The 27,456-nt window shown below is 40.2% G+C and overlaps 1 protein-coding gene across 1 annotated transcript in view; it reads left to right on the plus strand.

Moving 5' to 3' along the window:
• LOC115433831 (signal-induced proliferation-associated 1-like protein 2) overlaps positions 1-27,456 on the plus strand; it is a 120,587-nt gene that overhangs the window by 44,427 nt on the left and 48,704 nt on the right. Inside the window, exons 5-9 of the mRNA XM_030155373.1 lie at positions 7,539-7,713; positions 9,019-9,122; positions 16,077-16,234; positions 18,813-19,389; positions 23,820-24,094. Of these exons, the coding sequence (XP_030011233.1) occupies positions 7,539-7,713; positions 9,019-9,122; positions 16,077-16,234; positions 18,813-19,389; positions 23,820-24,094 (1,289 nt within the window). The remainder of the gene's footprint in view (positions 1-7,538; positions 7,714-9,018; positions 9,123-16,076; positions 16,235-18,812; positions 19,390-23,819; positions 24,095-27,456) is intronic.

The following is a 27,456-nucleotide window of genomic DNA, read 5'->3' on the forward strand; positions in this document are numbered from 1 at the left end:
TTCTACATGCTCATAAGAAAATATGTTTGTTTCATTATAAAACTTAGATACCAATAAAAATATTGGAAAAAAAAACCCTCATCCCAGTTGAAATAAATATTAAGACAGAATGTCTGGAGAATGTTGATGAGAGGAACCTCCATGGACTTTAATATAAAACACCAACAGAAAAAGACAGTTGGACTGAACACTGATGTTAAAGCACAAAGATTTCATTACTTTTGTGAAATTCCAAATTTTTTTTTTTTTTTTTTTTTTTTTATTATTATGTAGAAAATCAAGGTCAGTGAAATTACCATATTTGGTTCCTGACCCGTGAATGGCAAAAAAAAACAACACAAGAAGTAAATATAAAAAAATACAAGAAAAACCCACGTAAGGCAAAAAGAACCTTCCTTTGGTCCCATTAGACCCCCATGCGTGCTGGTCCAGACCCCTGTCCACATCCACATGACCCCTTTGAACATGATTCCTTACATTAGTTCCATTACTTCATAGAACTGAACAAAGCAGGTCCACTCACTGTTCATGCACAGGTGGACCTGACAGACCCTGGAGACTTGGGATGAGAATCGAGAACCGGTTCCCAGTAGCTCGATTCCTTGGAATCGTTTACCTGCCTGCTTAACGATTGTGCTTATCAATTCCACCTTCGTTGCACACGCGCGATGACGTCACGCATACGCTGCATTGTTTTGGTCAGAACGTAGCCAACATGGCGCTGAGGTAGAAACGGTCTAAAAAGATGACACCAGGTCCACTTACTTGTAACTCTTGCAAAGCTTCCCTGTCTTCAAAAGGGTGGAATCCCTCCAATATGTTCAAACATTTGTCCACAGTATGTGAGTCATTTACAGGAATGTCACGTATTTGGTACGATACTTAGCAATGCTTGTAAATCTAGCAGCAGAGTGAACACCAGGCGGTCATCTGAGCCAAGTTCCGGTTCCGGTGCGGGCAGCGAACATTGTACCCCCTCAAATACAAGTTTCCGAAGGTAGGGGAAAGCAAATGAGGTGAACAACCACGGGAGACAAGTCAAGCAGAGTATTTGTACATACTGTATATGTTCTATTTTCTGTGCAGATGGAAATATAAAAGACAATTAATGCAAACACACCTGTTTGTACTTTTTTATTCCTTCACCAAATGGGAATCGATAAGAGAATCGATAATGGAATCGGAATCGTTAAATTCTTAACAATTCCCATCCCTACCGGAGACCACATTTGACCCTACAGACCCTGGAGACTACTTTGGACCTGACAGACTAGGGACGCAAATTATCGATTAATTCATTAATCGTTAGTTGGTTGCCCTTATCGATCGATAAACGATTAATTTATAAGCGGCGATTTTCCTTAGAACCTGAATTTCTTTTTCAATACGGTCTATAAGAATAAAAGCTAAATATTGTTTATACACTTCATGAAAAAAGCATTTCATTTTCCTTAATGGTTGATGTATTGTACCAGTGTGTACAATCAATGTTTCCTGTGGAATTCATCTGTTCATGTGGTGTTTCGTCAGGGGGGGGTGGGATGTTGGTTGGTAACCGCGCACATACGTGCATCCCTTTCTGTCCTACTTGTAATACTATGGGGGTATGGGGCAGTCCGTGCCCCCGGTTCAGTGACCGGCTATCCCAGCCGCGGTGTCGCAGTGTGGACAAACGGGCAGCCTTCGGACAGCTGTGGACAGGTGGACAAGGGCAATTAACCCACAATTAATAATTTAATCGAGCAAATTCTTATCGACAATTAATCGTTAGTCGACTAATTGTTTACATCCCTATTACAGACCCAGGAGACCACATTGGACCTTACAGACCCTTGAGACCACATTAGACCTTACAGACCCTGGAGACCACATTAGACCTTACAGACCCTGGAGACCACATTAGACCTTACAGACCCTGGAGACCACATTGGACCTTACAGACCTTGGAGACCACATTAGACCTCAGAGGTGGACCTTACAGACCTTGGAGACCACATTAGACCTCAGAGGTGGACCTTACAGACCTTGGAGACCACATTGGACCTCAGAGGTGGACCTGACAGACCTTGGAGACCACATTAGACCTCAGAGGTGGACCTTACAGACCCTGGAGACCACATTAGACCTTACAGACCCTGGAGACCACATTGGACCTGACAGACCTTGGAGACCACATTAGACCTCAGAGGTGGACCTTACAGACCTTGGAGATCACATTAGACCTCAGAGGTGGACCTTACAGACCTTGGAGACCACATTGGACCTCAGAGGTGGACCTGACAGACCTTGGAGACCACATTAGACCTCAGAGGTGGACCTTACAGACCCTGGAGACCACATTGGACCTTACAGACCCTGGAGACCACATTAGACCTCAGAGGTGGACCTTACAGACCCTGGAGACCACATTGGACCTTACAGACCCTGGAGACCACATTAGACCTCAGAGGTGGACCTTACAGACCCTGGAGACCACATTGGACCACATTGGACCTCAGACTGGGGACTCGCTGTCCTCACTTTAGCTGTTCCTGTCACTGACTTGTATGTGGAAATTACCAAAAACAGTCACTTGCCCGATAAAGGGTTAAATGAGGCCGGAGAACATAGCGTAGAAAATACAGACCGCACCTGAACACACCACACCATTTCCACGGGGCTCACTGGTATAATAGCCTTCCATCACCGCGGGAGCAGTGGTACAGAGCACGGCGCTGATGGAGGTAGTTACCATGGCAACCGTGTCAGAAGCTTCACTGGTGGACGGATAACCTGTAAAGAGGAAACGAGACGGCGGCAGTTTATTCCAGACACAGGCGACGTGTTTCTGTCCTGAAAAGCCCTTCAGCGCGGATGTACGGACGCCTTGACCCGGGGTCGACGCCCCCACGCCACCGCCACCCTCAGCAACAGGTGTCCAGAGCGACGGCACACTTTTCATCTGCTTTTCAGCCCTTTCCTCTGGGCTCTGAGACATAAATGATTCATATCGGTGAAGAGGCCTCTCACTCTCACTGAGAAGGAAAAAAGCCACTCCTGATGTTTTATCTCCTCCAGTTCACATCACATCTGTCATCGGCAACATTTTAATACAGAGTGGAAACCTGATGCATGCGACGGCGCCAGAAATACACCTGAGTTAAAAAAGGAAAAAAAAGAAAAAGAAGTATCCCAGAGTGAATAAAACACACGACAATTGACTGTATAGATTTATTCTGTTGGAGTCTGGAACAGGAAGAAACCTTCAGCATCAGTGGATAAAGATCATACTGTGGACCAGTTTAATGACAGGGTTTATGCAGGTCATTAAGAAGAAGTCATTAAATAGATTTTGTGAATTAAAAAGCATTAGATTTCATGTCGAGAGGCATTAAAAAATTAAATACACTTGATGGAGAAAAAAAAGCATTGTTATTCACGATTTATATTGATTATATACACATATAATACATATGATAATTTCGGAAGTATAGTGTGATGATTGACAGGCCGAACCTTTTATTTGACTATTGTTTATGGCCGATGCATGAAGTCACAACACCAGATGTTTGGAATGTAATGTCCTGTGAGCGTGTTCATGCTGTGGTGAAAGAGTGGAGGGAATATTAACAAATGTGAGAAAAATGGGAAAATGCAAGTTTCAGCAGAAGTGATTGGAGGAGGAACTATTCAGAACCTAAATGTAGATGTAAAAGTGTATCTGCAGTTGGATATGGGCATTAAATTTGCTTAAAGTGGGATTAAAATGGGCTGTAAAAAGCATTCAGTTAGATTTGCTGATACCTGCAGAAACCCTGACTGACAAATAGGGGTATAAGAAAATATCGGTTCAGCAATATATTGTGATATTTCATTTCACAATACTAATACTTTGTCAATATTAAAAAGTAGTGTATCAATATTTTTAGCTATTTATTCAAATGCAGATATTGTGGAGGTTCAGTTTTGTTTTTCTTTTTTGTTTATAATTTCTTTATTATTCTTTAACACTCTTTTATTAAATAATGTTAGTTCCTTTGTTGGGATTGAACTAAAATAATGTTCTGATGTTAATTCTGAACTAATAGAATATGAACATTTGAACAGGATCTGAAACTGTAATGTCTGTAAAATATCATTTCAGTTTGAACACAGGAACATTTTGTGATATAACATTAGGTCCTGTTGGGATCAAATAAAAATGTGTTTAGTATTTGTGCAGATTTCTGGTGGAATTCAATTCTTCAAGGAAAAACAAACAAAAAATGGCCTTTTTAACAGTGTCATGATATATCGCGATATATCGTATTGTGATCCTAGCATTGAGATTTGTATCGTATCACCAGATTCTTGCCGATACACAGCCCTAGTGACAAATGTTTCACAGTCAATGAAAACAGAACAAAGATGGAAATAAGAGGAAAAAAATGAAACTAGTACATTAAAGACATGAGACATAAATGAAACTAAGAACAGCACAAGTAGTTTCAGACACAACAAGCTCCGCCCCTCGAACATATTTTAGCTTATTTTGACATCGATCCAGCTGATGTCATCATGTCTGTATGTGCTGATGTCAGCATAGACATGTTTCATCCATTATATGTAAATGGGGGAAAAAAAAGATTTTAAAAATTCATAAAAAATTTGAACTTTGTCCTACTTTTCCCAAAATGTAAATATGTCTATTCTGAGTCAATCTATAAACCCAGTTAGGTATGACTTCAACCAATAGTTTTACTGCTAAAATGTAAACAAATAAATAATCCAAACCAAAAACAGTACCCCTTGCTCTCCTTCGGGGGCTGGGGTAAAATGAAACTGAAACATTTGAGAAAAAAATCAAGACGAATACAAGGAAAAGATGAAACTGAGAGGAATATGAGACATAAATGAAACAAATATGACACGAAGATTAAAATGAGACCAAATCCAGACGTAACTGGAAAAAAAGGAGAGAAAATCCCCAAACTAATCTGAGTCATGGTTCAATCTGATTCTTATTCAACAAAATGAGAACAATATAAAAGTGTTATTTGTGGCCTTTATGATCAGGACGTTTCAGACGTGGAGGTAGAACATTCAGATCTGTAACTCAAAAAAACTGAAGGATTTTCAGATTCAGTTTATTTATGTTCATTTTTCATTTGTTGGTTTTACTCATTTCCTTGATCATGTTTTTTTGTTTGGTTTGATTATTTATTTTACTATTTTTCTCATTAATTTGTCCATTTTGTTAATTTTTTCTTATTCTGTCCATTTATTTTCCTTTTGTTTATTTTTTTTTATTTTTGTTGATTATTTATTTGTATTTTGTTTTATCATTGTTTTCAGATTTAGTCAATTTTGTTCAATTCTTTGATTTATTTTGTATTTTGTCCATTATTTTGTTCATTGTTCTAATTATTTTGACAATTTCCTTTTCATTGATTATTGTTTATTATGAATTATTTTGGTTTATCTTTGGTTACTGGTATTGATTTATTTTTGAAAATGATCTGTTTTTGATTCACCTTGGACTAATGTGAATCAGATCCAACATGTTTTATTTATTCACATGTTCAGTTTATTTATTTTGTTGATTTTTTTATTTGTTTTGTTAGTTTTACTCTTTTTCTTGATTATTTTTTTCATTTGGTTCGATTATTTTGGTTTGATTATTATGTGGAGGAAGAACATTCACATCTGTAACTCAATAAAACTGAAGGATTTTCAGATCAGTGATGGACGACTGGTTTATTTATGAATGTGTGTTCGGTGCATTGATTCTACTGCAGATCTGCACATGTGGATCCGTTCTGTTTTAACGTTTTCTCTTTTAATTCCTGCCTCATCTGTCAGTGTTTCTGGACATATTCCTCCCTGTTCTTGTACTTTTCTCTGGTGTTAAATAAAGGCTGATAATGAAACAGACGAGGCTGTTACAGATGAATATGACTCGTCTTTGTGCAGGTTTTTCTTCTAGAGAGTCGGTTGTCGGTTCTTGAGCAGCGTCCATTATCTGGGTCAGATTCATGTTTCTGTGCAGTCACGTAAATGTTCCTCTGCTTCTGTTTAACATACAGAGGATTTAACCCATAAAGACACCTTCCAAATTTCTCTCTACTTAACCTTTATTAAGTCATTTATCACCGTTTAGTGTTACATTATCTGTGGGGACATTTGACATTTGGCAGCAGCAAGTTACCAAAATAAAGGTCAGGAAAGACAGGCTGAAAATAAACAGTTTGGAACATGAAGTATGAAGAGAAAAAGAAATCTGCTATTTGTATAAATTTATTATGATAATAATAATGGATTTGGTTTATATAGTGCTTTTTCTGTGAATGCATACTCAAAGTGTGAACAGTGGATCCATTATTAAGGGTTAAAGGTGGACGTTTGAGTTTTTAAGGGTTAAAGGTGGACGTTTGAGTTTTTAAGGGTTAAAGGTGGACGTTTGGGTCTTTAAGGGTTAAAGGTGGACGTTTGGGTCTTTAAGGGTTAAAGGTGGACGTTTGGGTCTTTAAGGGTTAAAGGTGGACGTTTGGGTCTTTAAGGGTTAAAGGTGGACGTTTGGATCTTTAAGGGTTAAAGGTGGACGTTTGGATCTTTAAGGGTTAAAGGTGGACATTTGGGTCTTTAAGGGTTATAGGTGGACGTTTGGATCTTTAAGGGTTAAAGGTGGACGTTTGGGTCTTTAAGGGTTAAAGGTGGACGTTTGGGTCTTTAAGGGTTAAAGGTGGACGTTTGGGTCTTTAAGGGTTAAAGGTGGACGTTTGGGTCTTTAAGGGTTAAAGGTGGACGTTTGGGTCTTTAAGGGTTAAAGGTGGACGTTTGGATCTTTAAGGGTTAAAGGTGGACGTTTGGATCTTTAAGGGTTAAGGTGGACATTTGGGTCTTTAAGGGTTATAGGAGGACGTTTGGATCTTTAAGGGTTAAAGGTGGACGTTTGGGTCTTTAAGGGTTAAAGGTGGACGTTTGGGTCTTTAAGGGTTAAAGGTGGACGTTTGGGTCTTTAAGGGTTAAAGGTGGACGTTTGGGTCTTTAAGGGTTAAAGCTGGACGTTTGGGTCTTTAAGGGTTAAAGGTGGACATTTGGGTCTTTAAGGGTTAAAGGTGGACGTTTGGGTCTTTAAGGGTTAAAGGTGGACGTTTGGGTCTTTAAGGGTAAAGGTGGACATTTGGGTCTTTAAGGGTTAAAGGTGGTTGTTTGAGTTTTTAAGGGTTAAAGGTGGACATTTGGGTCTTTAAGGGTTAAAGGTGGACGTTTGGGTCTTTAAGGGTTAAAGGTGGACGTTTGGGTCTTTAAGGGTTAAAGGTGGACGTTTGGGTCTTTAAGGGTTAAAGGTGGACGTTTGGGTCTTTAAGGGTTAAAGGTGAACGTTTGGGTCTTTAAGGGTTAAAGGTGGACGTTTGGGTCTTTAAGGGTTAAAGGTGGATTTTTGGGTCTTTAAGGGTTAAAGGTGGACGTTTGGGTCTTTAAGGGTTAATGTACAGAGTGTGGTGGGCGTGGTGTTCTGTGTTTAATGTATATGTGGGTGTGGTCTCCTAACCCAGTGTCCTGTGTTCTGGTTCCAGCTGAGCTTCCAGCATAAGGTGGGGGTTCTGTACTGTAAGGGGGGGCAGAGCACCGAGGAGGAGATGTACAACAACGAGAGCGCCGGCCCCGCCCTCGAAGAGTTCCTAGACCTGCTGGGTCAGAGGGTCCGACTGAAGGGCTTCACCAAGTACCGGGCTCAACTGGACAACAAGAGTAAGAACCCCAGCAGACCCGGGTTGGATCCACCAGCCCGGGTTCATTGGGTCTCACACTTTCATCTTATTTTACGTCCAATTTTGTGGCATTTTTCATGATATTTTTGTTGTTGCGTCTATTACATCATTTTAGTTTTGTTTGGTTTTATGTTTTTTTTTCATTGTGTTTTAATCTCTTTCATTTTGTGTATTTTACTTTTTTTATTGTCTTATATTTTCATTTTGTTTTCCGTCTTTAATCTTTCTTGTTTTGTTGCATGTATTACAATGTTTTTGTTACTGTGTGTTTTATATAGTTTTTGTTTCATTGTGTCTACGTCCTGTTTCATCTTTTTTTTTTTTTTTTTTTGATCAAGGTCTTTTTTTATTTTCAATTTTCAAATCCAAAACCAGAAACATACAACTTGGACATGAAACAATTGTATCCAGTTCCTATCCACCTGCCCTCCCACCCACCCCGAGTACTGGACCTTCATTAAATATATATACAGCCAGACATAATATACATACTTACCAAAATAAAATATATAAATCGCCTTCAAACAAAGTGCATGTACAGACACATATATACATATATATATATATATATATATATATATATATATATATATATATATATATATACATACACACACACACTTGGATATCTGTAACTTCACATATACTTAAATAAATATGGGGAAAGAACATTAAAAATAAACAAAATTGAAAAATCAGTCAATCAATCCAAAAGGTACACATATATTGGAGTTACACAGATATGTTGGTAGCTACCATACTGTCTACAAAGCTGATAAATGACTGCCAAGTGCTGTTTCATCTTTTATACCATGTTTGTTTTTTATTGCATGTTTTACACTATGACAGTTTCGTTGTCTTGAGTCAAAATGTCCATATCGTGTCATTTATTTATTTTCGTTTCATTGTGTGTGTTGTTGCATCTTTTACTTTTTCATCTTGTGTTTTATTTCATTGCTTTGGTTTTGTTCTTTTCATTCTTCGCTCCACGTCTTATTTCGTTTCTCATCCTGTTCCTTCATATGTGAATAATTGAAACCATAAATAACTAATAATACTTAATAACTGTCACTCAGGGCCAACTTTAACCCCTGATGTATGATTAATCCAGACACCATCCCCACGTCTGAACAGAGTTTTCCTGTGTGTCCTTTAATCCTCTGAGTGCATCCTGTGTGTTTTCAGCCCGTTTCATCTTCCATATCTGACATATTCCATCACATCACAGCCTCAGCTCAAACAATGGCTGTTTGTGGACTTTCTGACCCGTCTGTCCTGTTTCCAGCTGATTCCACGGGGACTCATTCCCTCTACACCACCTACAAGGACTACGAGCTGATGTTCCACGTGTCCACCATGCTGCCGTACACGCCCAACAACCGCCAGCAGGTCAGTGAACGCCACACACGCCCAACGCTGGATACCCGACCCCGAACTGGACCGACATCGACCGGTTTCAGGTTCAGGATGGTTCAGACAAACTCAGAAATCCAGTTCAGTCCAAGCTGGTCACTGTAGTGTAAGGATTGTGCTTTGTTTTATGTCAAATTCTGTAGCAAATAATGTCTGAGGTCGACCACCAGCGGATATTTAAGGCAGGAAAAGCTACTGAAGCTCAAATACATCTGCTAATAAATCCAACGGTAGAGGACGATATTATATATACAATCATGAAACAGTTAATTTGGCTGATTTTTATGGATATAACGAAGGTTTGTTTTTTTCTCTGGCTCAAATGGAAGATAAATGTCAAAAACATAGAATAATATCAGTTATTAACATCAATATCCGCCCAGAATCTGTGCATCCGGAGTTGATGTCAATCCCTAAACTCGCCAAAGACACATCAGTGTACACGTCTGAAAGGACCAAACGATTAATATAGTTAGAATCCAGATGAGTGATGGACTGAACATTACATCAGTCAGTGAATCATCAAACTAAGTGTCCAAATCCAGCTGTATCTGCAGTGGTTTTAATCCATTCAGTGTTTTGTTTTGTTTTGTTTTTTTTATTCAGTCATGTATTTGCCTCATATTACCCAAATAGCATTCAGTCTGTCACTACCAGCAGAATATTTACAACAAATGTGACATGAGTAAATATCAGATATAGATAGTTACTAAGTGTAATATACATCAGTTTAAATCTCTTTTCTATCTGTTATTTACATTATTAGGACTCTAAACAGATGTTATTATATCATTAAGGAAGTAAAAGTCATGTGTTCTGTTGTATAAATGTGAGATGGGGGTGGGATTTAATAAGTTTTCTTCTTCCCACTCCTTTTTGAGCAGTACATATTGAATTTATTTTGGTATTACTAGTGTACATGACAATTAGTATTTTGTCTTGATCATCTTTTATTAATGTGTTTGCTCAGATATTAGTTCCTTGTACACAAAAAATGCTTAATTTTTTCTTCTGCTCAAAACAAATAAATGAATGAATGAATGAAATATAATTCTGATGAAGGAAACAGTGACTGTCGTACATATTTACATGGGAAATTCAATGTGTTGGTAATAGTCAGTAAATTCAGTTAAAATACTAAGAGAAACTTTGACTTTAGAGAATTGGAACAGAGAAGAAGACGTCCTTAATAGAAATAACACACTTCTATCAGACTTATCACCAAATAAAACTGGTCAAAACTAGTATTTAATCTGTAATTAGTCTGTTATATTATCCCAGTTGAATGCAGTGGTTCATTAGGCCCGAGCCAAGTAATTGCGTATTTACTGTCATGTTCTTTTTTTTTGTTTTTTTTTTGACAGTTTTTATTAATTATTTATCATTTTTTTAAACAGAATATAACTAACAACAAACGGCAACAGGTAACAGTTACAATTTCATAGTAAAGATAATTTAGGTTACAGTTATGAAATAGCAATGAAGTTACACAATTAAATTTTTCGAGCAGCGGTTTCTAGAACATTTCACAGGACTATGAGACAAACCACACATTAATTGTTACCTCCACCAGGAGGTATTGTGATCACTTTGCTTTGTGTGTTTGTGTGCGTGCGTGTTTGTTAGCAAGATAAGTAAAAAAAACAGTTATGGACGGATTTTCATGAAATTTTTGAAATGATTAAATTTTGGTGGTGATTTGGGGGGGGGGGGGGGGCAGATCTGTCTTGATGGAGGTCTGCACTCGCTGAGTGCTTTTCTTGTGTTTAAATTCATCCATTTGCCCTTATCTTACAGTCCAGTTTACAGCCTCAGTATAAATGTTAATCTGTCCAGTTTTTGTGGATTTCATCAGCAGTTTTTAACAAGTGTTCAGAGAACGCAAACCTCAACCAAGCACCCCGAACGGTGTGCATGTGTGGATCAACTATTTCTTTTTAAATTAAACATTTTAAAGGTTGTTCCATACAGCAGAAAATGTTGAAGCTTGGTACCAGTCATGTGTATGTCAAATTATATTAAATTCCAATTAATATTTGTTGAGTTATAATGAAAAATGTGTGGTAAATGGGATTTTCAATGTTAAATGTAAATGTCCACAGAGTCCACATTCCACAGTAGATGTGGACAATTTTGTGCCAGATACAAGATATTGTTCTAAGCTTCGGGTGGATCAAATTGGAGGCTAATCGGAGTAGTTTTGAATTTTTTATACATTTTTGAAAATTGCTCTATGATGAGAGATAGGAAAATTGTAGATTTTGTGACCTTGCTGTGACCTTGAACTTTGGCCTACTTGGCCCAAAATTTAATGGGTTCATCTCAGGGCCTAGGCCTATCTGTGGGTACAATTTGGTAAAGATGGTTGGAATAGTTTTCCTGTAAAGTTGCTAACAAACACACAAAGCAAAGTAACCACAATACCTCCTGGCGGAGGTAACCAGTCCTCCATCACCAGTGGATCAAGTTGAAGACATTTTTGAGTGATTGTTTTTTTTTCTTTTATTTGCTGCAGCACCAAAGATTTTTAGAAGATATTTCTCATTTATTTTTAGTGTCATGTTTTGTCCTGAGTTCATGTGGACAGAGCGATACTTTGATCAGTTTTAAGGGTTCAATCTTCCCTCCAACACCAGCCCTGTCCTCACCGTGCAGATAACGTCGTCATCTTAATACATGTACATATTCAGACCGAGCTCCCTCCGTCCCCAGCGGCTCATTTCACCGCAGTAATGACCAATCAACCGAAAAGCACGAGTGCACGAGCATCGCCATGGTAACGGGACTCGGACCAGACTCAATATTCGATGGGTTCCGTCTCTGCCTCTGTGTCTGTCTGCGCTAACAAGTGGAATTAAGTGGATGTAGCGGCGGACGGCGGACGTTAAAGCCTGGGTTTGGCTCAGATTCAGCGTTTTCGGCTCCGGTCGTCTGGTCCGCAGCTCCTCTAATGAACCCTCGGGGTCCCATCCTAAAGCTCCAACCACACCAAGACCAACCTGAAGAGGCCGAACGTCACACAAATCCTCATCTGTGCATGGGAAACATCCGCCGTCCACTTCTTTTATGTCCTTCCTGGGGTGTGTGTCATAGATAGTATAATTTAATCCATGGTGGTAATCTTCCAGCAGCCACTCTCATCCTTTTATCCTTTCCAATTCCCCTCTGGACCTTCTAATCCAGCTCTTTTGGACCTGTAGTGACCCTGCTTTATACCAAACACAGAAGCAGGTTAACAAGCCTGCCAGTCACACAAAAACAGCAGGAAACCGCTCAGGATGAGTAGTAGCGCTCACTTCCTTTTTATTTATCACTTGGACGTTTCTTTTTGTATTTCTGGATGAGACTTCTTAAGGCTTTGGAAGAAGGAGGAAGTGACACGTTCATAATTTCCATGTAAATACATCACATTAAATACAATAAAACACAAATATACACAGAAAACAGAACTGTTTAAAGGTTAACTCGATTTATGATCCCTGCAGAGAAATTCAGGTTCGCCTGTAATACACACCCAGTACCTAGGATTAGCATTAGCATTAGCCCATAGCACACCTTAGAAACAGTGAGTTGCCATTGAAGATGTAGAAACAGGTTCATGGGCTGTCATTTCATTTCATGACATTTCATTTCATTTATTTAGATCTCCATTAGCTTTGGCCTAGGCCAGGGGTTTCAAACTCATTTTAGTTCAGGGGCAACATTCAGCTAAATTTGATCTGAAGTGGACCAGACCAGTAAAATGATATATCATATATAACAATATAACATAATAATATATAAATAATGTCAACTCCAAACTTTTCTCTGTGTTTCAGAGTAAAAAAAAAAAGTAAATTTACATTATGAAAAGGTTTACATCTACAAACTATCCTTTCAAACAATGTGAATAACATAAACAAACTGAAAAAATCAGTGTAATTTTAACAGTTCTGCCTCAGTTTATCATTTACACATATACATTATAACTTACAGATCACAGTGGATCTACAAACACACAAAACATTTAAAATAACAGACAGAATCTTGTTAAAATTATATTTCTCTTAAGACATTTCAGGTTGTTCATATTTGTTCGGGTTATTCACATTTTTTGTGAAATTATACTTCGTTTTAGTGTAAATACATGAAAATATATACATTTAGAAAGAGAACAATTATTATTCATTATTTCTATGTTATTATGATAGTATTTTACTGGTCCCACCCACGTGAGATTGAATTGGTCTGAATGTGGAACCTGAACTAAAAGGATTGTTCATATCTTAGTGTAATTTTTGCATTTCACAAATTCATCCCAAGGGCCGAACTGGACCCTTTGGCGGGCCGGATTTGGTCCCCAGGCCACATGTTTGACATCTGTGGCTTAGGCCATCCCTGTTCTTCTGGAGTCCACACCCGACACGATTGTCTTTACACTGCAGAACACAAATTACTAAAAAACACCCACACACAAACAACACAACATAAGCAACAACTAAACATTATTCATCACAATTACAAAACAAAAACAACATACATGTTATACAGGACATAATTCAATTAACAGTACCGCCCAGAAAGTAGTGTCATGTCACTGATAGATAAGAAGATGAGTCCATTATACACTAATCTCCAGATGCACCTGAGGACGGACACAAAACCAAAGGGAAATGAGACAAAAAATACACAATTCACTGCAAACTGTTGTCAAACAGATGTAGCACCTGTAATTGACATGGAAGTAAAGTGAGGAACACTCCTAAATCTGATGTTTAAAAACGCACCTTTGGAATTGTTGCAAAAAACATCTAATTCCAAATAGGTCAGTGTCCAAACTCACCGTTCCTTCTGTATCTCTGTTTCTTCAAATACTCAGGTTTATGAGGCTTGAACTGAATTAAATCAGTGTTTACTGATGTAAAGTGTGAAATCTTCTGTCAGATACTGGAGGCGTCCAGTTGGAGTTATATATGAATATAACGACAAGATCAGTCTGGTTTATTAACACTTTATCCTGTTTTCCCTGAAATCCTAGAACAGCAACTGAAAACTGAAGATTTACGATCAGGAGTTAATGAAGTCACTGCTTCACTGTGTGGAAAAGAACACAGCCTCGTTTAGAGTTCGGAGACGAAGCGAACACAAACAGAGTGACGGCGTCTGCGAACTGAAAAAGAGACTGTGTCCAACATCAGGACTAAAGATTCTGTAAAACCAGACACATTCAGAGACACATAAGAGTCAGACCTGAATCCAACACAGTCACATCATCATTATAACATTCAATTCAAAGGTTTTTTATTGTCAATTCACCAGATGCACAAGACATACAGAGAACAGACATACTGGTGCTCTCTCATCTTCCTACTTAAATATCATGCAATTTGAAAAAAAAAGAGTTAAACATAGAATAAGAATAAATAAAGGGCTATAAAATAAACTATACTAGAATATAAAGATATGAATCAAACCTATTTACAGTAACAGTGATGAGGTGAATGATGGAATAAAAGTTATGTGGTCTTCTGTGTCTTTTTTAATTAATTAATTTGTTTGTTTGTTTGTTTGTGTAATTATTTATTTATTTATTTATATTAATAATAATAACTATTTATATAGCACCTTTAAAAACAGAGTTTACAAAGTGCTTTGACAGACAAAACAAAGTGCACAACAGCAGAAAAAACAGCAAACACAACGCAATAAAAGAGATAAGTACAGCAAACATGAAAGCATGACTAACTTTGAATGTATCATAGTGGAGAGGGCAGAAATAACAGAACATGATGCTGTCAGATCAATGCAAAATGAAGGAGTGGAATAAAATAACATCATGTATGTCAATATAAATGAAGAACCAAAACAGGGTAAAAATAAATATTCAACATTAAAACATTAAGAACATTAAAAAGAGACATCGCATGAAGGCAAGTCTATAAAAATGCGTTTTAAAAGGTGATTTAAAAGATGACACTGATTTCGCAAGCCTTATCTTATTACTTTGTAACTGTTTGATTTTGTGTTATTTAGAGCATTCCTGTAGTTTTGTGTATTTATTTATTGTTTTTTAGTATTTATCTTAATTGTTTTCTTGTTTGTATGATGTGCAGCACTTTGGAAACGTTCTTGTTGTTTAAATGTGCTATAGAAATAAAGTGGATTGGAGTGAAAACAGCAGCAGATGTCACAAATATCACAGGTTATAAATCCACTCAGTCTTATGTTGGCAAAAATAGAACGCACATCATGTAACTCATAAAAAATCACAAATAATGGAAAGAAATGATAATGTGAACCTTTTAATGGTGAAAACATGTACATGGCGTCTCCGTTTGAAATGAGTGAATGATGGATGTAGGGATGTAACGATTTGAAAATTTCATATCGCAGTTATTGTCACCAAAATTACCACGGTTATTATTATTGTGATATTGTTGAAATTGTGCTCCAAATGTTGAAAAAGTACTAATACAAACACTGAAATAATTTAACCAAGTTGTATTTTGAAAAATAGATTAATTAATTAATTAATTAAATAAATAAATCAAATAATAGCCACAATGTACTTTCTGTTAGCAGAAACTTTGAAATATTAACATGTAAACAATCAAATATACAAATATGCATTAAAGATGGCACCTTATGGACACTGTTTGACCATTTTCCAAATCAAGTTTAAGTTGTTTGAGTTTCTTTTTCATAGATAGATAGAGCCTGGAGTGCTGCTGCTTCTCCAGGAAATGTGCAGTACCATTAGTTTTCAAAGTGCGGTAATCAAACACAGTTATCGTGATAATTAGAATTTAAACGGTGATATGGAATTTTGCCGCCGTTTATCATTATACCAGTAATTGTTGCATCCCTAGATGGATGTTGACCTGTTGTTTCTGTTTCACATGCTTTTTTCCTTTAACTTTGTTTCTTCTTCTTCTTCTTTTTTTCTTCCAGCTGTTGAGGAAAAGGCACATTGGGAACGATATCGTCACCATTGTATTCCAGGAGCCCGGGGCCCTTCCTTTTACTCCCAAAAACATCCGCTCTCATTTCCAACACGTGTTTGTCATCGTCAAAGTCCACAACCCGTGCACCGATAACGTCTGCTACAGGTAAACGCAACCAGGACAGGACTCGCATATCAAAGCCAAACCACAATCCACCATTTACAGAGAAGGGTGTCGTTTGATGGGCTCCACAGAAATGTCCTGATGCCAAACGTCTCCACAGGAACTTTTAAGAACACTTAATATGAAAGAATAATAATAAGAGGCTGCTGAGAGCGTCAGAGGAATGAGCAGGAACACGCGGCGCTTTTGATCCGTTCACTGATGATCCAGTTATTATCTTCACACACACCTTGAAATTATGACTTCCAACCCTCGTCTCAAGTGGGTTTGAAGTCAAGATGACTCTGGTTAATAACATAGCATTTGTTGAACAGACACAGATTAGACCGAGCCACTCTCGTCCGTGTGAAATCATTTTTATTTCATCCTTCATGCGTCGGCTGCTCATTTACATTCAGTTCAACACTAAACCTCCACAGATGGATTCTCCTTTATCAGCAGGTTACAAGACAATCATCAGTGTGTTAAAAATGTCAGATACGACCAGAAGGAAATGCACTTATATATAAATACATGTCATAAAACACCTGGAGGAGTCAAGGAAGTAAAGTCATCAGATTAAAACCAGGTGTTAATTAACAAATGTCAGCTATGAGATCAGACAAATAGAATAAGACAAGCTGCAACACACTTCAAAATATTAAAACAAGACAAAGCGTTAAAGACACTGGAATTACATGTGGATTTCAGACACATACTGTACATCCAGAGGAGGTCAATAACAAGGTTATAATAGTTTTGGATTTTTTATTATAGCTTACTTTTATTTAATTTTGCCTTTTTTTTCTCTAATTCAGTTACTTTTAATTCGTTTTTAGAGCAGGTTTGCTAGTTTTTATTAGTTTTTTTTGGTTTTCTAAATGCTTAGTTTTAGTTTAGTTTAGTTTCTTTATATCTTTTCTCTTCTTCTCCATCGTATTCAAATAAATCCCAGACAGGACTCTGCTGCTTTCTCCCAACTTTAGTCTCCATGTTTCCAGGTAGAGTGGGGACCAGAAGACGACTGGAAACCACAAGTGACGGACCGTTAAATATCATATGGTGCCGCTAGATAAAATTGCTAGAATGAAATAAATCGATTTCATATCAATCCGACATTGACAAAGACGAAAACGAAGGGAATTTTATCCATAATTTTTATCCATTTTAGTGTGTTTTGTAAGCACACAATACAGTTTCAGTTAGTTCTTGTTTTTAGCTTACCGGCCGATAGGCTGTAAGCTATTGTCGTCATGCGGCGTCCGGCGGCAGCGTCTGTCGTCGTCTGTCATCCGTTACAAAAATTTCAACCGTCTTCTTCTCCAAAAGTACAATTCCGATTGACTTCAAACTTGGTATACAGCTTCTTTATGATGATGTCAACAAAAGTTCGTGAAATTATTTGGATCCGGATCTGATTCTGGATTTGGTGCAACTTTGAAAAATGTCCCCATTATAAGAGATAGGAAGTGGATGGATGCAATAACTCAGTAAATATAAATGATATCCAGTGTAAATTTCTACATTCCAGCCCTGATGGGGAGATGACCAAAACATAATGTCCACATGCTGATCAGGATCTTCTTCTGGATCCGGGAACTGACAGAAAATTTAACATGGGCTCTTATGGGGAAAAAGTTTCACTCGTCTTTTTCTCCGAAACTCCAGTTCTGATTGACTTCAAACTTGATATACAGCTTCTGTATGATGATGTCAACACAAGCTATTGAAATTATTTCAATCTGGATCTGATTCTGGATTCGGTGCGACTTTGAAAAATTTGCTCATTATAAGAGATAGGAAGTGGATTGATCCAATAAATCAGTATCAATGATATCAAGTCGGAATTTGAATTTTTTACAGATCTGATTGGAATATGAGCAAAACATGGGCTATTTCTGTAATGTAATAAATACACATAACTAGGTGATTATAAATGGCATCTGGATACATTTCCCAAAGCTTTTAATTTGGCCGGTAAGCTACAGGGCCATTGGTCCTATTTTTTTCGTCATTTCGTTAGTTTTCGTTAACGATAATAACCTTGGTCAGTATCCTCAGAGAAATAAATGGTACTGATGCAGGTAAATACACAGTTCTGATGCCGGTTTTTCACCTGATCCTGATGAAAAAATCAACCATAAATTCATCAGATCTGACAGAATCCAGTTGCTTTTCTTCAGTAAAATCACAGATACTTTGGTAAAATATCCAAGATCTGATTCATCACCTTTACTGCAGGAAAAGTGACAAAGTACAGACTCTGAAATGAGAGAAGTGAGAAAGTGAAAAGTAATTCCTCAGTGTTATTATCCCTTTTTGTGTTGTTTGTTGTTTTGTCATATTTCTGTCCACTTTCAATAATAATACCTCAATAATTCCCCTCATGTGCGTTAAAACTGAAGTATTAACTCTGTTTTTAGTTCAGATGTTTTTGTTAAAGTGCAGATAAAGCATTCATGTATTATTCCGTCTAAAATCCTCTTTAAAGCAGATGTTTTTATTTCCTGTCTGTGATACTGTGTGTGAGCCTAACTAATGCTAATGCTAATGCTAACTCCAGTCATTGGATGTTTTCCAGCGTGGCCGTGTCCAGGTCTAAAGATGTGCCTCCCTTTGGTCCTCCCATTCCCAAGTCTGTCACCTTCCCCAAGTCGGCGGTTTTCAGGGACTTCCTGCTGGCGAAGGTCATCAACGGAGAAAACGCGGCACACAAGTCAGAGAAGTTCCGCGCCATGGCGACCCGCACACGGCAGGAATACCTGAAGGACTTGGCGGAGAACTTTGCGAGCACCGCTACTGTCGACTCTGCTGTGAAGTTCAGCTTCATCACCCTTGGAGCCAAGAAGAAGGAGAAGGTGAAACCCCGGAAGGACGCCCATCTGTTCAGTGTCGGCGCCATCACCTGGAGCGTCCGCGCACGGGACTTCGGGCAGTCCGCCGACGTCGACTGTTTACTGGGAATTTCCAACGAGTTCATCGTCCTCATAGAGGAGGAGTCGAAGAACGTGGTGTTCAACTGCTCGTGTCGGGACGTCATCGGCTGGACCTCAGGGATTATGAGCATTAAGATCTTCTACGAGCGGGGGGAGTGTATCATGCTGTCGGCCCATGACAACTGTGGAGAAGACATCAGGGAGATGGTCCAGAGGATGGAGGTAAGAGAGGACACACCTGAGCGTCCAGGTCTGGGGGGTCACAGCCCAGTGGACAAGCTCAGCACATTAGTTGAACAAGTCCAACCACACAGACACAAACACTAATGCTGCCTTCAGGAACTGTCGGGAACATGAACCTTTCCACCAGTGTGTTGTGTTCAAGTGCTTTTGTTGTCATAGTGAAATTAAAAATGACAGATGTACAGTTTATGGTGACCTGCTACTTGGATAAAACAGTTTTGGATGTGTTCATTCATCTGAGAGCTTTTTATTTTGCATATTGTGTATATTATAAATGTGGAAAATCATCAGCTAACTGCAGCAGAAGGTTAATAAAAACATTGTTTATTATTGGCTATGAATCCCTCGTTGCTCTCCGCCATGTTGAAAAGGTCAAAGGTTATTTTCATCACATGGATCAGTTCTCCAGCGGAAAATAGGATGTGAGGGGGCGTTCAAGGGCAATTTTAGAACTCATAACTAGTATTTACCATAATTCTCACAGCACCTGAAGGCAACATTAGACACACATGGTTCCAAACTGGTCTGGGTCTGGATCAACAGTCTGGTCCAGTTTTACCTGAACGTCAACACCTGATTAACAACGTTCATTTATAAACTTTATTTCCTTCATTTAACAAAAGGTGATTAACATTACTACACACATAGTGCCATAGTACTAGACTATAGTACTACAGTAAATTCTAAATTCCAAAATAATATCCTTTAACCATCATGCCCTCCTTCATGTACAGACTTTACTTTCCCCAGCCCTGGTGCATCATGGGACGGACAGGATTCACCCAATTAGAACTAATACTGATCAGTCTTCAACAAAACATGCAAAACACAGTTCCATGGTGGAGAAACACATCTAATAAAAGTAGCAGAAGGTTCCATGGGGACATTTATTGTGTTCTTAATGCTTTTCCAAATTGTTTGTATTTTTTGGGTGATTTTTTTGTCACTTCTCCAGTTTTTAGGGGTTGGTTGTTGACATTTCATACCCAAGTCCTCTTTAGTGTTAGCATAGCAGGATTAAACTCCCTGTTATTGTTTGTGTCTGACACCGGTCACATCGTATCTGGTCCAGAGTCCGGACTGGTGGTTCCTGATGGTTCTGTTTCTGGATCAGAGTCAGATTCATGATGAACTGTTGGATGTTTTACTTCCTGTTGGTGTTGGAGTCTGGTTCTGCCAGTTCTGGTTCTGATTTTACGCTTGTTTTAAAATATCTTAATCTTCCATATGTTCCTTAAATGTGACCTGAGGTGTGACTGAGTGCTCAGCAGGTCAGAGGTCAAAGGTCAGACGTAGTCAGGATCTAGGTGGTTTGTAGATACAGATGATGGTTCAGATGTGACTACGCTGTGTGAACGAAACCAGCTCCAGATGTGGTTCAGGCAGATCCGGGTCAAATCCATCTCGTCTCCATGAATGTGGATCCAGATCCTGTTTTGAAACCAGATGTGAACTGGTGTATTTACTGCAGAATCCAGCGCAGATCAGGTCATTTCCCATGAGGCTCAGCGTGGCTCCTTCTGCTCTTTGTGTAAAACCATGATGACAGTGTTCAGCTGATGGAGGGAAACGTCTGCAATGTGTCACTGCAGGATATCTGTGGTAAATCTGAGGGAAATCTGTGGTAAATCTGAGGGAAATTTGTGGGAAATCTGAGGGAAATCTGTGAGAAATCTGAGGGAAATTTGTGGGAAATCTGAGGGAAATCTGGGGGAAATATGTGGTAAATCTGAGGGAAATTTGTGGGAAATCTGAGGGAAATCTGTGGGAAATCTGAGGGAAATCTGGGGGAAATATGTGGTAAATCTTTGGGAAAACTTTGGGAAATCTGAGGGGACTCTGTGGTACATCTTAGGGAAATCTGCGGGAAATCTGAGGTAGATCTGTGGGAAATCTGTGGGAAATCTTTGGTAAAACTGGGAAATCTGAGGGAAATCTGTGGTACATCTGTGGGAAATCTGCGGGAAATCTGTGGTAAAACTGTGGTAAAACTACAATTCCCAGATACCCCTTGTTCCGCTGCATCCTCTTTTCCCACCACAGACCTGCTCATGTTCTGTTCATCCTCAGAACCACCGCCTCCTTCAGCTCCATCTGCTCCTACAGTTTGTGTTGGTATTTCCTTCCTTGTTTTTTGTTGCCGTTGTTGCCTTTGAGCGGGTTTCCTGATTTCCTGTGGCTGCTAGGGCACCGGTGCACCTGAATGCCACGTCCACAAAGGATTATGGGTGTCCGGCTGATGGTTCTGAATCAGCCCCCCCCCGATGAGGCGTCACAGCATTTTCATCAAAAACACAAAACCCTTTTTCTTTAATGGAGCCGCAGATTAGCACTGATGTGATTGGCGGCCCGTTGGTGAATCGGGGGCGGAGCACTTGCAGGTGAGGGAGGAAACTGCTTGAAAACAGGACACCAACCCAGATTTAAGGGGAGGAGGGGGGCAGAGAGAGGGGGGTGATTTGGGTCTGATGGGACCAAGAATAGAGGACACTTGGCATGTGGAGCCTCCGTCCTCTCATTCCATTCTGTACTTTGAACCATCTACACCGCTGCATTATGGGTCAGAACAGCTTCATGTGGAGGAGAAACGGGCTCTGAACACGTCACACGCCGTTTCCATCATTTGTTTATTAAACCTTTGTTTCCTTTAAATAACTCTGGAGTTGAACCCAGATCCAGGTTCTTCCTGTTCACATTCTCTCCACTTATCCGGGTTTTGGCAATGTCCTCAACAGCCTCTACAAAAAAAAACAAAACTGGAGCCAAAACATCATGTTTCAGCCAATCATCTGTACTATGAAGGTATTGGTCCAGGTCTTGGACCAGTGAGACCCTCAGATGGATCCATCACCTTTTAGAGGAGTAAAATAAAATAAAAGGAAAATGAAAGTAAAATAAACCTAAAGATCCTGGTCCTCAGTCTGGTCCAGTCCAATCCAGTCCAACCCTGGTCTTCTGAGATGTACTTCAGTATGAGCTGGTCTGTGGTACTGGTCTGGTCTTTGGGTTCTGGTCCCACTTGGGTCTTTGTGTTCTGGTTCTGGTCCAGGTCCAGTTATTGGTTCTGGTCCTGGTCTGGTCTTTGTGTTCTGGTTCCTGTCTGTTTTTCTGGTTCTGGTCCATCTGGTTTTTGGGCTCTGATTCTGGTCCTGGTCTGGTCTTTGGGTTCTGGTCTCGGTCCGTTTTTCTGGTTCTGGTCCATCTGGTTTTTGGGTTCTGATTCGGGTCCTGGTCTGGTCTTTGGGTTCTGGTCCTGGTCTGTTTCTCTGGTTTTGGTCTGTCTGGTTTTTGGGTTCTGGTCCCAGTCCGGTTTTTGGGTTCTGGTTCTGGTCCTGGTCTGGTTTTTGGTTCTGGTCCTGGTCTAGTCTTTGTGTTCTGGTCCCAGTCTGTTTTTCTGGTTCAGGTCCATCCAGTTTTTGGGTTCTGGTTCGGGTCCTGGTCTGGTCTTTGCGTTCTGGTTCTGGTGTCAGGCTGTGGTCTGGTGGATCTGACCCTGGGTCGGCTGCTGTTCAGGGTTAACAGGATTCCGTCCCCCCTGGGTAAACCTGGACTAATCCTAATGCTTATTATGGGTTTGTGGACGCAGTGGTTTTACGTGGTCCTGGTTTTATGTGGTCCTGATCCTCCTCAGAAGCCGCTTGTATTTAACCTGTCACTGAGGTGAACAAACATGAAGGTGTTTTCATCCTTTGTTGGTCTAAAGGTTCTGATGAAGGTAAAGAGTCTGAACTGGATTAAATAGAGAAACCAAGACCCTTTATAGTCTGGTTCACATCAACACAGGATCCACTGCAGGACTCTGGTCTGTAGTGGACTCTGGTCTGTAGTGGACTCTGATCTATGTGAATCTGGTCTGTAGTGGACTCTGGTCTCTGTGGATCTGGTCTGTCGTGGACTCTGGTCTATGTGGATCTGGTCTGTCGTGGACTCTGGTCTCTGTGGATCTGGTCTCTGAAAAAACCCAGGTTTATAAGGGGTTAATTCTCCCTGACCGCAGTGCTGATGTAGAACTGTTACTGGTCCCAGAAGCCTTCAATGGCGGATCACTGATTCTAACGTATGCTAATGCTAATGCTAGGTACTGTGTGTGTGTGTGTGTGTGTGTGTGTGTGTGTGTGTGTGTGTGTGTGTGTGTGTGTGTGTGTGTGTGTATGTATGTATTATGGTTAAAATGCAGAGACTGAATTTCCTTAGGGGGATACAAAACGGAGTTAACCTTTAACCTTTTTTAGCCACACCTACTTCAGACACCACATAAGAATAAACTTCTGTTATGATGAGGATGATGAGGTTTGAACAAACTGTGAGAATAAAATGTTGTCATTGTTTTCTCTGAACACAGAACATGTGTCTGTTCTATCGGACGGTGGAGGAACCTTTAAGAACTGGATTTTGTTTTTTTCTTCCAGATCACGACCAGAGGATGCGAGACGTCAGAGATGACGCTGCGTCGGAACGGTCTGGGGCAGCTCGGCTTCCACGTCAACTTCGAGGGCATCGTGGCCGACGTTGAGCCGTTCGGTTTTGCCTGGAAGGCGGGGCTTAGGCAGGGTAGCCGCCTGGTGGAGATCTGTAAGGTCGCTGTAGCAACGCTGACCCACGAGCAGATGATCGACCTGCTGCGCACCTCCGTCACCGTCAAGGTGGTCATCATCCAACCGCACGAGGATGGGACGCCGCGGAGGTCAGTAATGTACGCAACCGCAGTTACGCAACTACACAAATACACAACAACATACAACAAGCACAACAACGCAAACACACAACAACACACCTCCATCACCGTCAAGGTGGTCATCATCCAACCGCACGAGGACGGGACGCCGCGGATGTACACAACCGCAGTTACGCAACTACACAACGCACAAGTACACAACAACAATACAACAACACTCATGCACAGGCTGGGGTCACTGGGGTCAGTCACATGACCAGTGTTGCTTTTCTTTGGTCTTCAGGTTTTATTTGTCAGTGCTTTGTTGTTTTAGTTCAGGTTCACATTCTGATGATTCGGTTATTTTAGTGTTGTGTGATTTTAGTGTTGTGTTACTGTAGTGGTGTTGTGTTACTTTCATCTTTTTGTGTTATTTCAGTTGTGTTGTGTTATTTTAGTTTTGTGTTACTTTAGTGTTTTTGTGTTATTTTAGTTTTGTGTTACTTTAGTGTTTTTGTGTTATTTTAGTGTTGTGTTACTTTAGTGGTGTTGTGTTACTTTAGTGTTGTGTTATTTTGGTGTTTCTGTTTTATTTTGGTGTTGTGTTATTTTAGTGTTTTTGTGTTATTTTGGTGTTGTTGTGTTGTTGTTTATTGTTTTATTGTTGGATGTTCTACGTCTGCTTCGCTCGCTGTTTTTCCTCCGGTTTCCGTGGATTCGTCAGCGTTTCTGTCTAATGATGATGATGTGCGCTGGTGATTAATGACTCGTCTCTCGCTGCCGCCATCATCTGACAGCTCACATTTGCAGATTGTTTTTGTTTTTTTTTCTAACCTCCTCTTTTCTGCGATTAGGACGCCAGCATTTGTGTTTTGGGCTCTGAGACGCCGTCGGTGAAATGACAGAGGCACATTTCAAACGGCGCTTTGTGAAGACGAGTGATGAAAGCATCCAACATCTGCTGGTTTTGTGTCGGACTCTGACAGTGAAGCTCCATCACTCCTTCACACTCAGAGCTTTGACATCTTTGTTTTGCTCCAGCTTTAATTTCGACAGATTTGTGTCTCAGCAAACGTCGCTTTGACTCATTCACAAAAGAAATGAAATGAAATGAAAAGAAAAGACAACAGGCAGTACCAGCAGATCCACATGGGTCCACATAGACCACCTGCTGAAGGTTCAGGTCACCACAGAAGGCCTTCAGATGGTGAGGGGCGGAGTCAGTGTGATTCTGTTCACATTAATGATATGAATAAAACTAAACAGGATGGATGTGATTGTGTCAAAATCAATGCAGTCATGAACCAGCTCTGAAAACACAAACACTTATGAGGAACATTTTCATCCAACGTCAGTGATGATGAGGATGAAGGTCAGCGAAGAAATGAAAGAGGATGGAAAGTCTAAGATGAAGGGAACAGAAGAGACATTTATTTATACAGATACGGAGGCAGAATCGACCTCTGACCCCGTTTTAAACCTGATGATCCAGTTCGCATAGGACCAGATGAGGGTCCTCAGTCACGGTCCAGATCCAGATGTTACCAGAGTCTGAGTGAAGAGCCTTCGATGGACGTGATCTGGGAAAACCTGGAGCTTTTCATCTTTAATCAAACCCCTTTTACACCAACATTCACTGGAACTTTTATTTCCAGGTATTTATTTCCCTGCTAAATGAATTCCTGTTCATCTGTGTGGTTTGTGTTTCCACCTCCAAGTTCTGCCAAAGTTCTTCGGATCCGACTCGGTCGTTGTCCTGATGAATTTCTGTAAATACGTTGGACGACTTTGATCATTTTCTAAATGATCCAAACACAAACGAAGTGAATGTTGTCAAAATGGAATAAACCAGTTCACAGACGCCACTGGATTAAACTGGGAGGGTGAACAGAAGTGTGGAGCGCTGACAGTGGGTTTCACCAATCAGCATTCTTCAACACCCAGCCTCACCTACAAGAATTCAGAGAATCTGAAAAGTCCCGCCCCCTACTACAAACTTAGTTTGGGGTTGAGGGGAAGTTTTTTTTTTCCCCGGGTAATTTAGGTGGAATTGCACCAAGGTGTTTCAGAATCCAGGGTAAAGCAAAAGTTCCTGATGTGGAAAAGGGTCTTTACAGACAGTGAAGATATTTCAGTAAAATAGTTATTTTTGCAGCTAAATTTATTAATTATATGTAATGTTCTTCCATGACCTGTAAAATCAATGAATTTCATTAGTGATGAAACTCCCAAAACCACAGAGATGTTCAAACCATCTCAGGCTTTCATCAGGTTTAGGTCCGTTTTGACGTCATTTGACTCAAATCTTCTAAACCTGCTTTATCCTCACTAGGGTCGGGGGGGTGCTGGAGCCTATCCCAGGTACCTATGGGCGAGGGCGGGGGTTCACCCTGGACGAGTCGACAGTTCATTGCAGAGCTGACATATAGAGATGAACAACCAATCAGTGTCACGTTGACGCCTATGGGTGATTTAGATGAACCCACGAACCCATTAATCAGAGCATGTGTTTGTTTGGATGGTGGGCACTTCTAACCCTGCACATGCATAGTTCTGTTAGAGTTATTTCATTACTTTAATGACCTTAAAGGTTGTGATTTAAATTCTTTCGTCAGTGGCTGAAACGTCATGAAACACTGGAGATCAGGACACTTTGACACTAAATCACTGCTGAATTCCACCTTAAATGGCCTGTTTTTTCCCAGAGTTCCATCTGACACATTGTTTTTAGTTCAATGTTCATTGTTTTCTTGGTGCCATTGATGTCAGTTCTTATAGCTAACCTAAGGTCATATACTTTTGGCCTCATGTCATCCTTCTCCGTCTTCTGTCAGTGTTTCTGTGATCCAGCATTGCGTCCGTAGATCGGGTCATGTGACTGTGCAGGTCTGTGGCTCCGCCTTCGACCCGTATACAGTTTTAACAGATGCACGTGCAGTGGAAAACCGTCCTGCTTGTCTTTAACTACAGTGTTTCTCATGAGAACAGTCGCCTCCGCCGGCAGTCGTGTGAATTTTCTACGAAGGCGTAGGCGGGGCCAGAGGTGAGAGGTCAGGTGAGGAATCTGGAGGGCCCTCGGCTGCATTCGCCGCCGCTTCTTTGAGTTGTAAAGTGCTGCGGTCGACAATAAGCGCTCCAGTTCCTCCACTATTATCTCAAAGGAAAGGAATTCAGCGGGGGCCAAGAACCCCCTCTCTGTCACTCAGCTCCCCATGGAACTCCCCCCACCCCCACCCCCACCTCCCCATCTGACAACAATGGACAAGAGTCTCATGACCTCCAGACAATGTGGCCCCGCTCCACCCTGCCGCCACAGCCAGCGACGGGCTTCATCATGGTGGGCGTTGGGTCCAAACGCTCAGACTCTGTTCTACCGTTCAGACCCAGCAGTG

This window comes from Sphaeramia orbicularis, chromosome 15, assembly GCF_902148855.1.
Source record: "Sphaeramia orbicularis chromosome 15, fSphaOr1.1, whole genome shotgun sequence".
NCBI classification, from domain to species: domain Eukaryota; kingdom Metazoa; phylum Chordata; class Actinopteri; order Kurtiformes; family Apogonidae; genus Sphaeramia; species Sphaeramia orbicularis.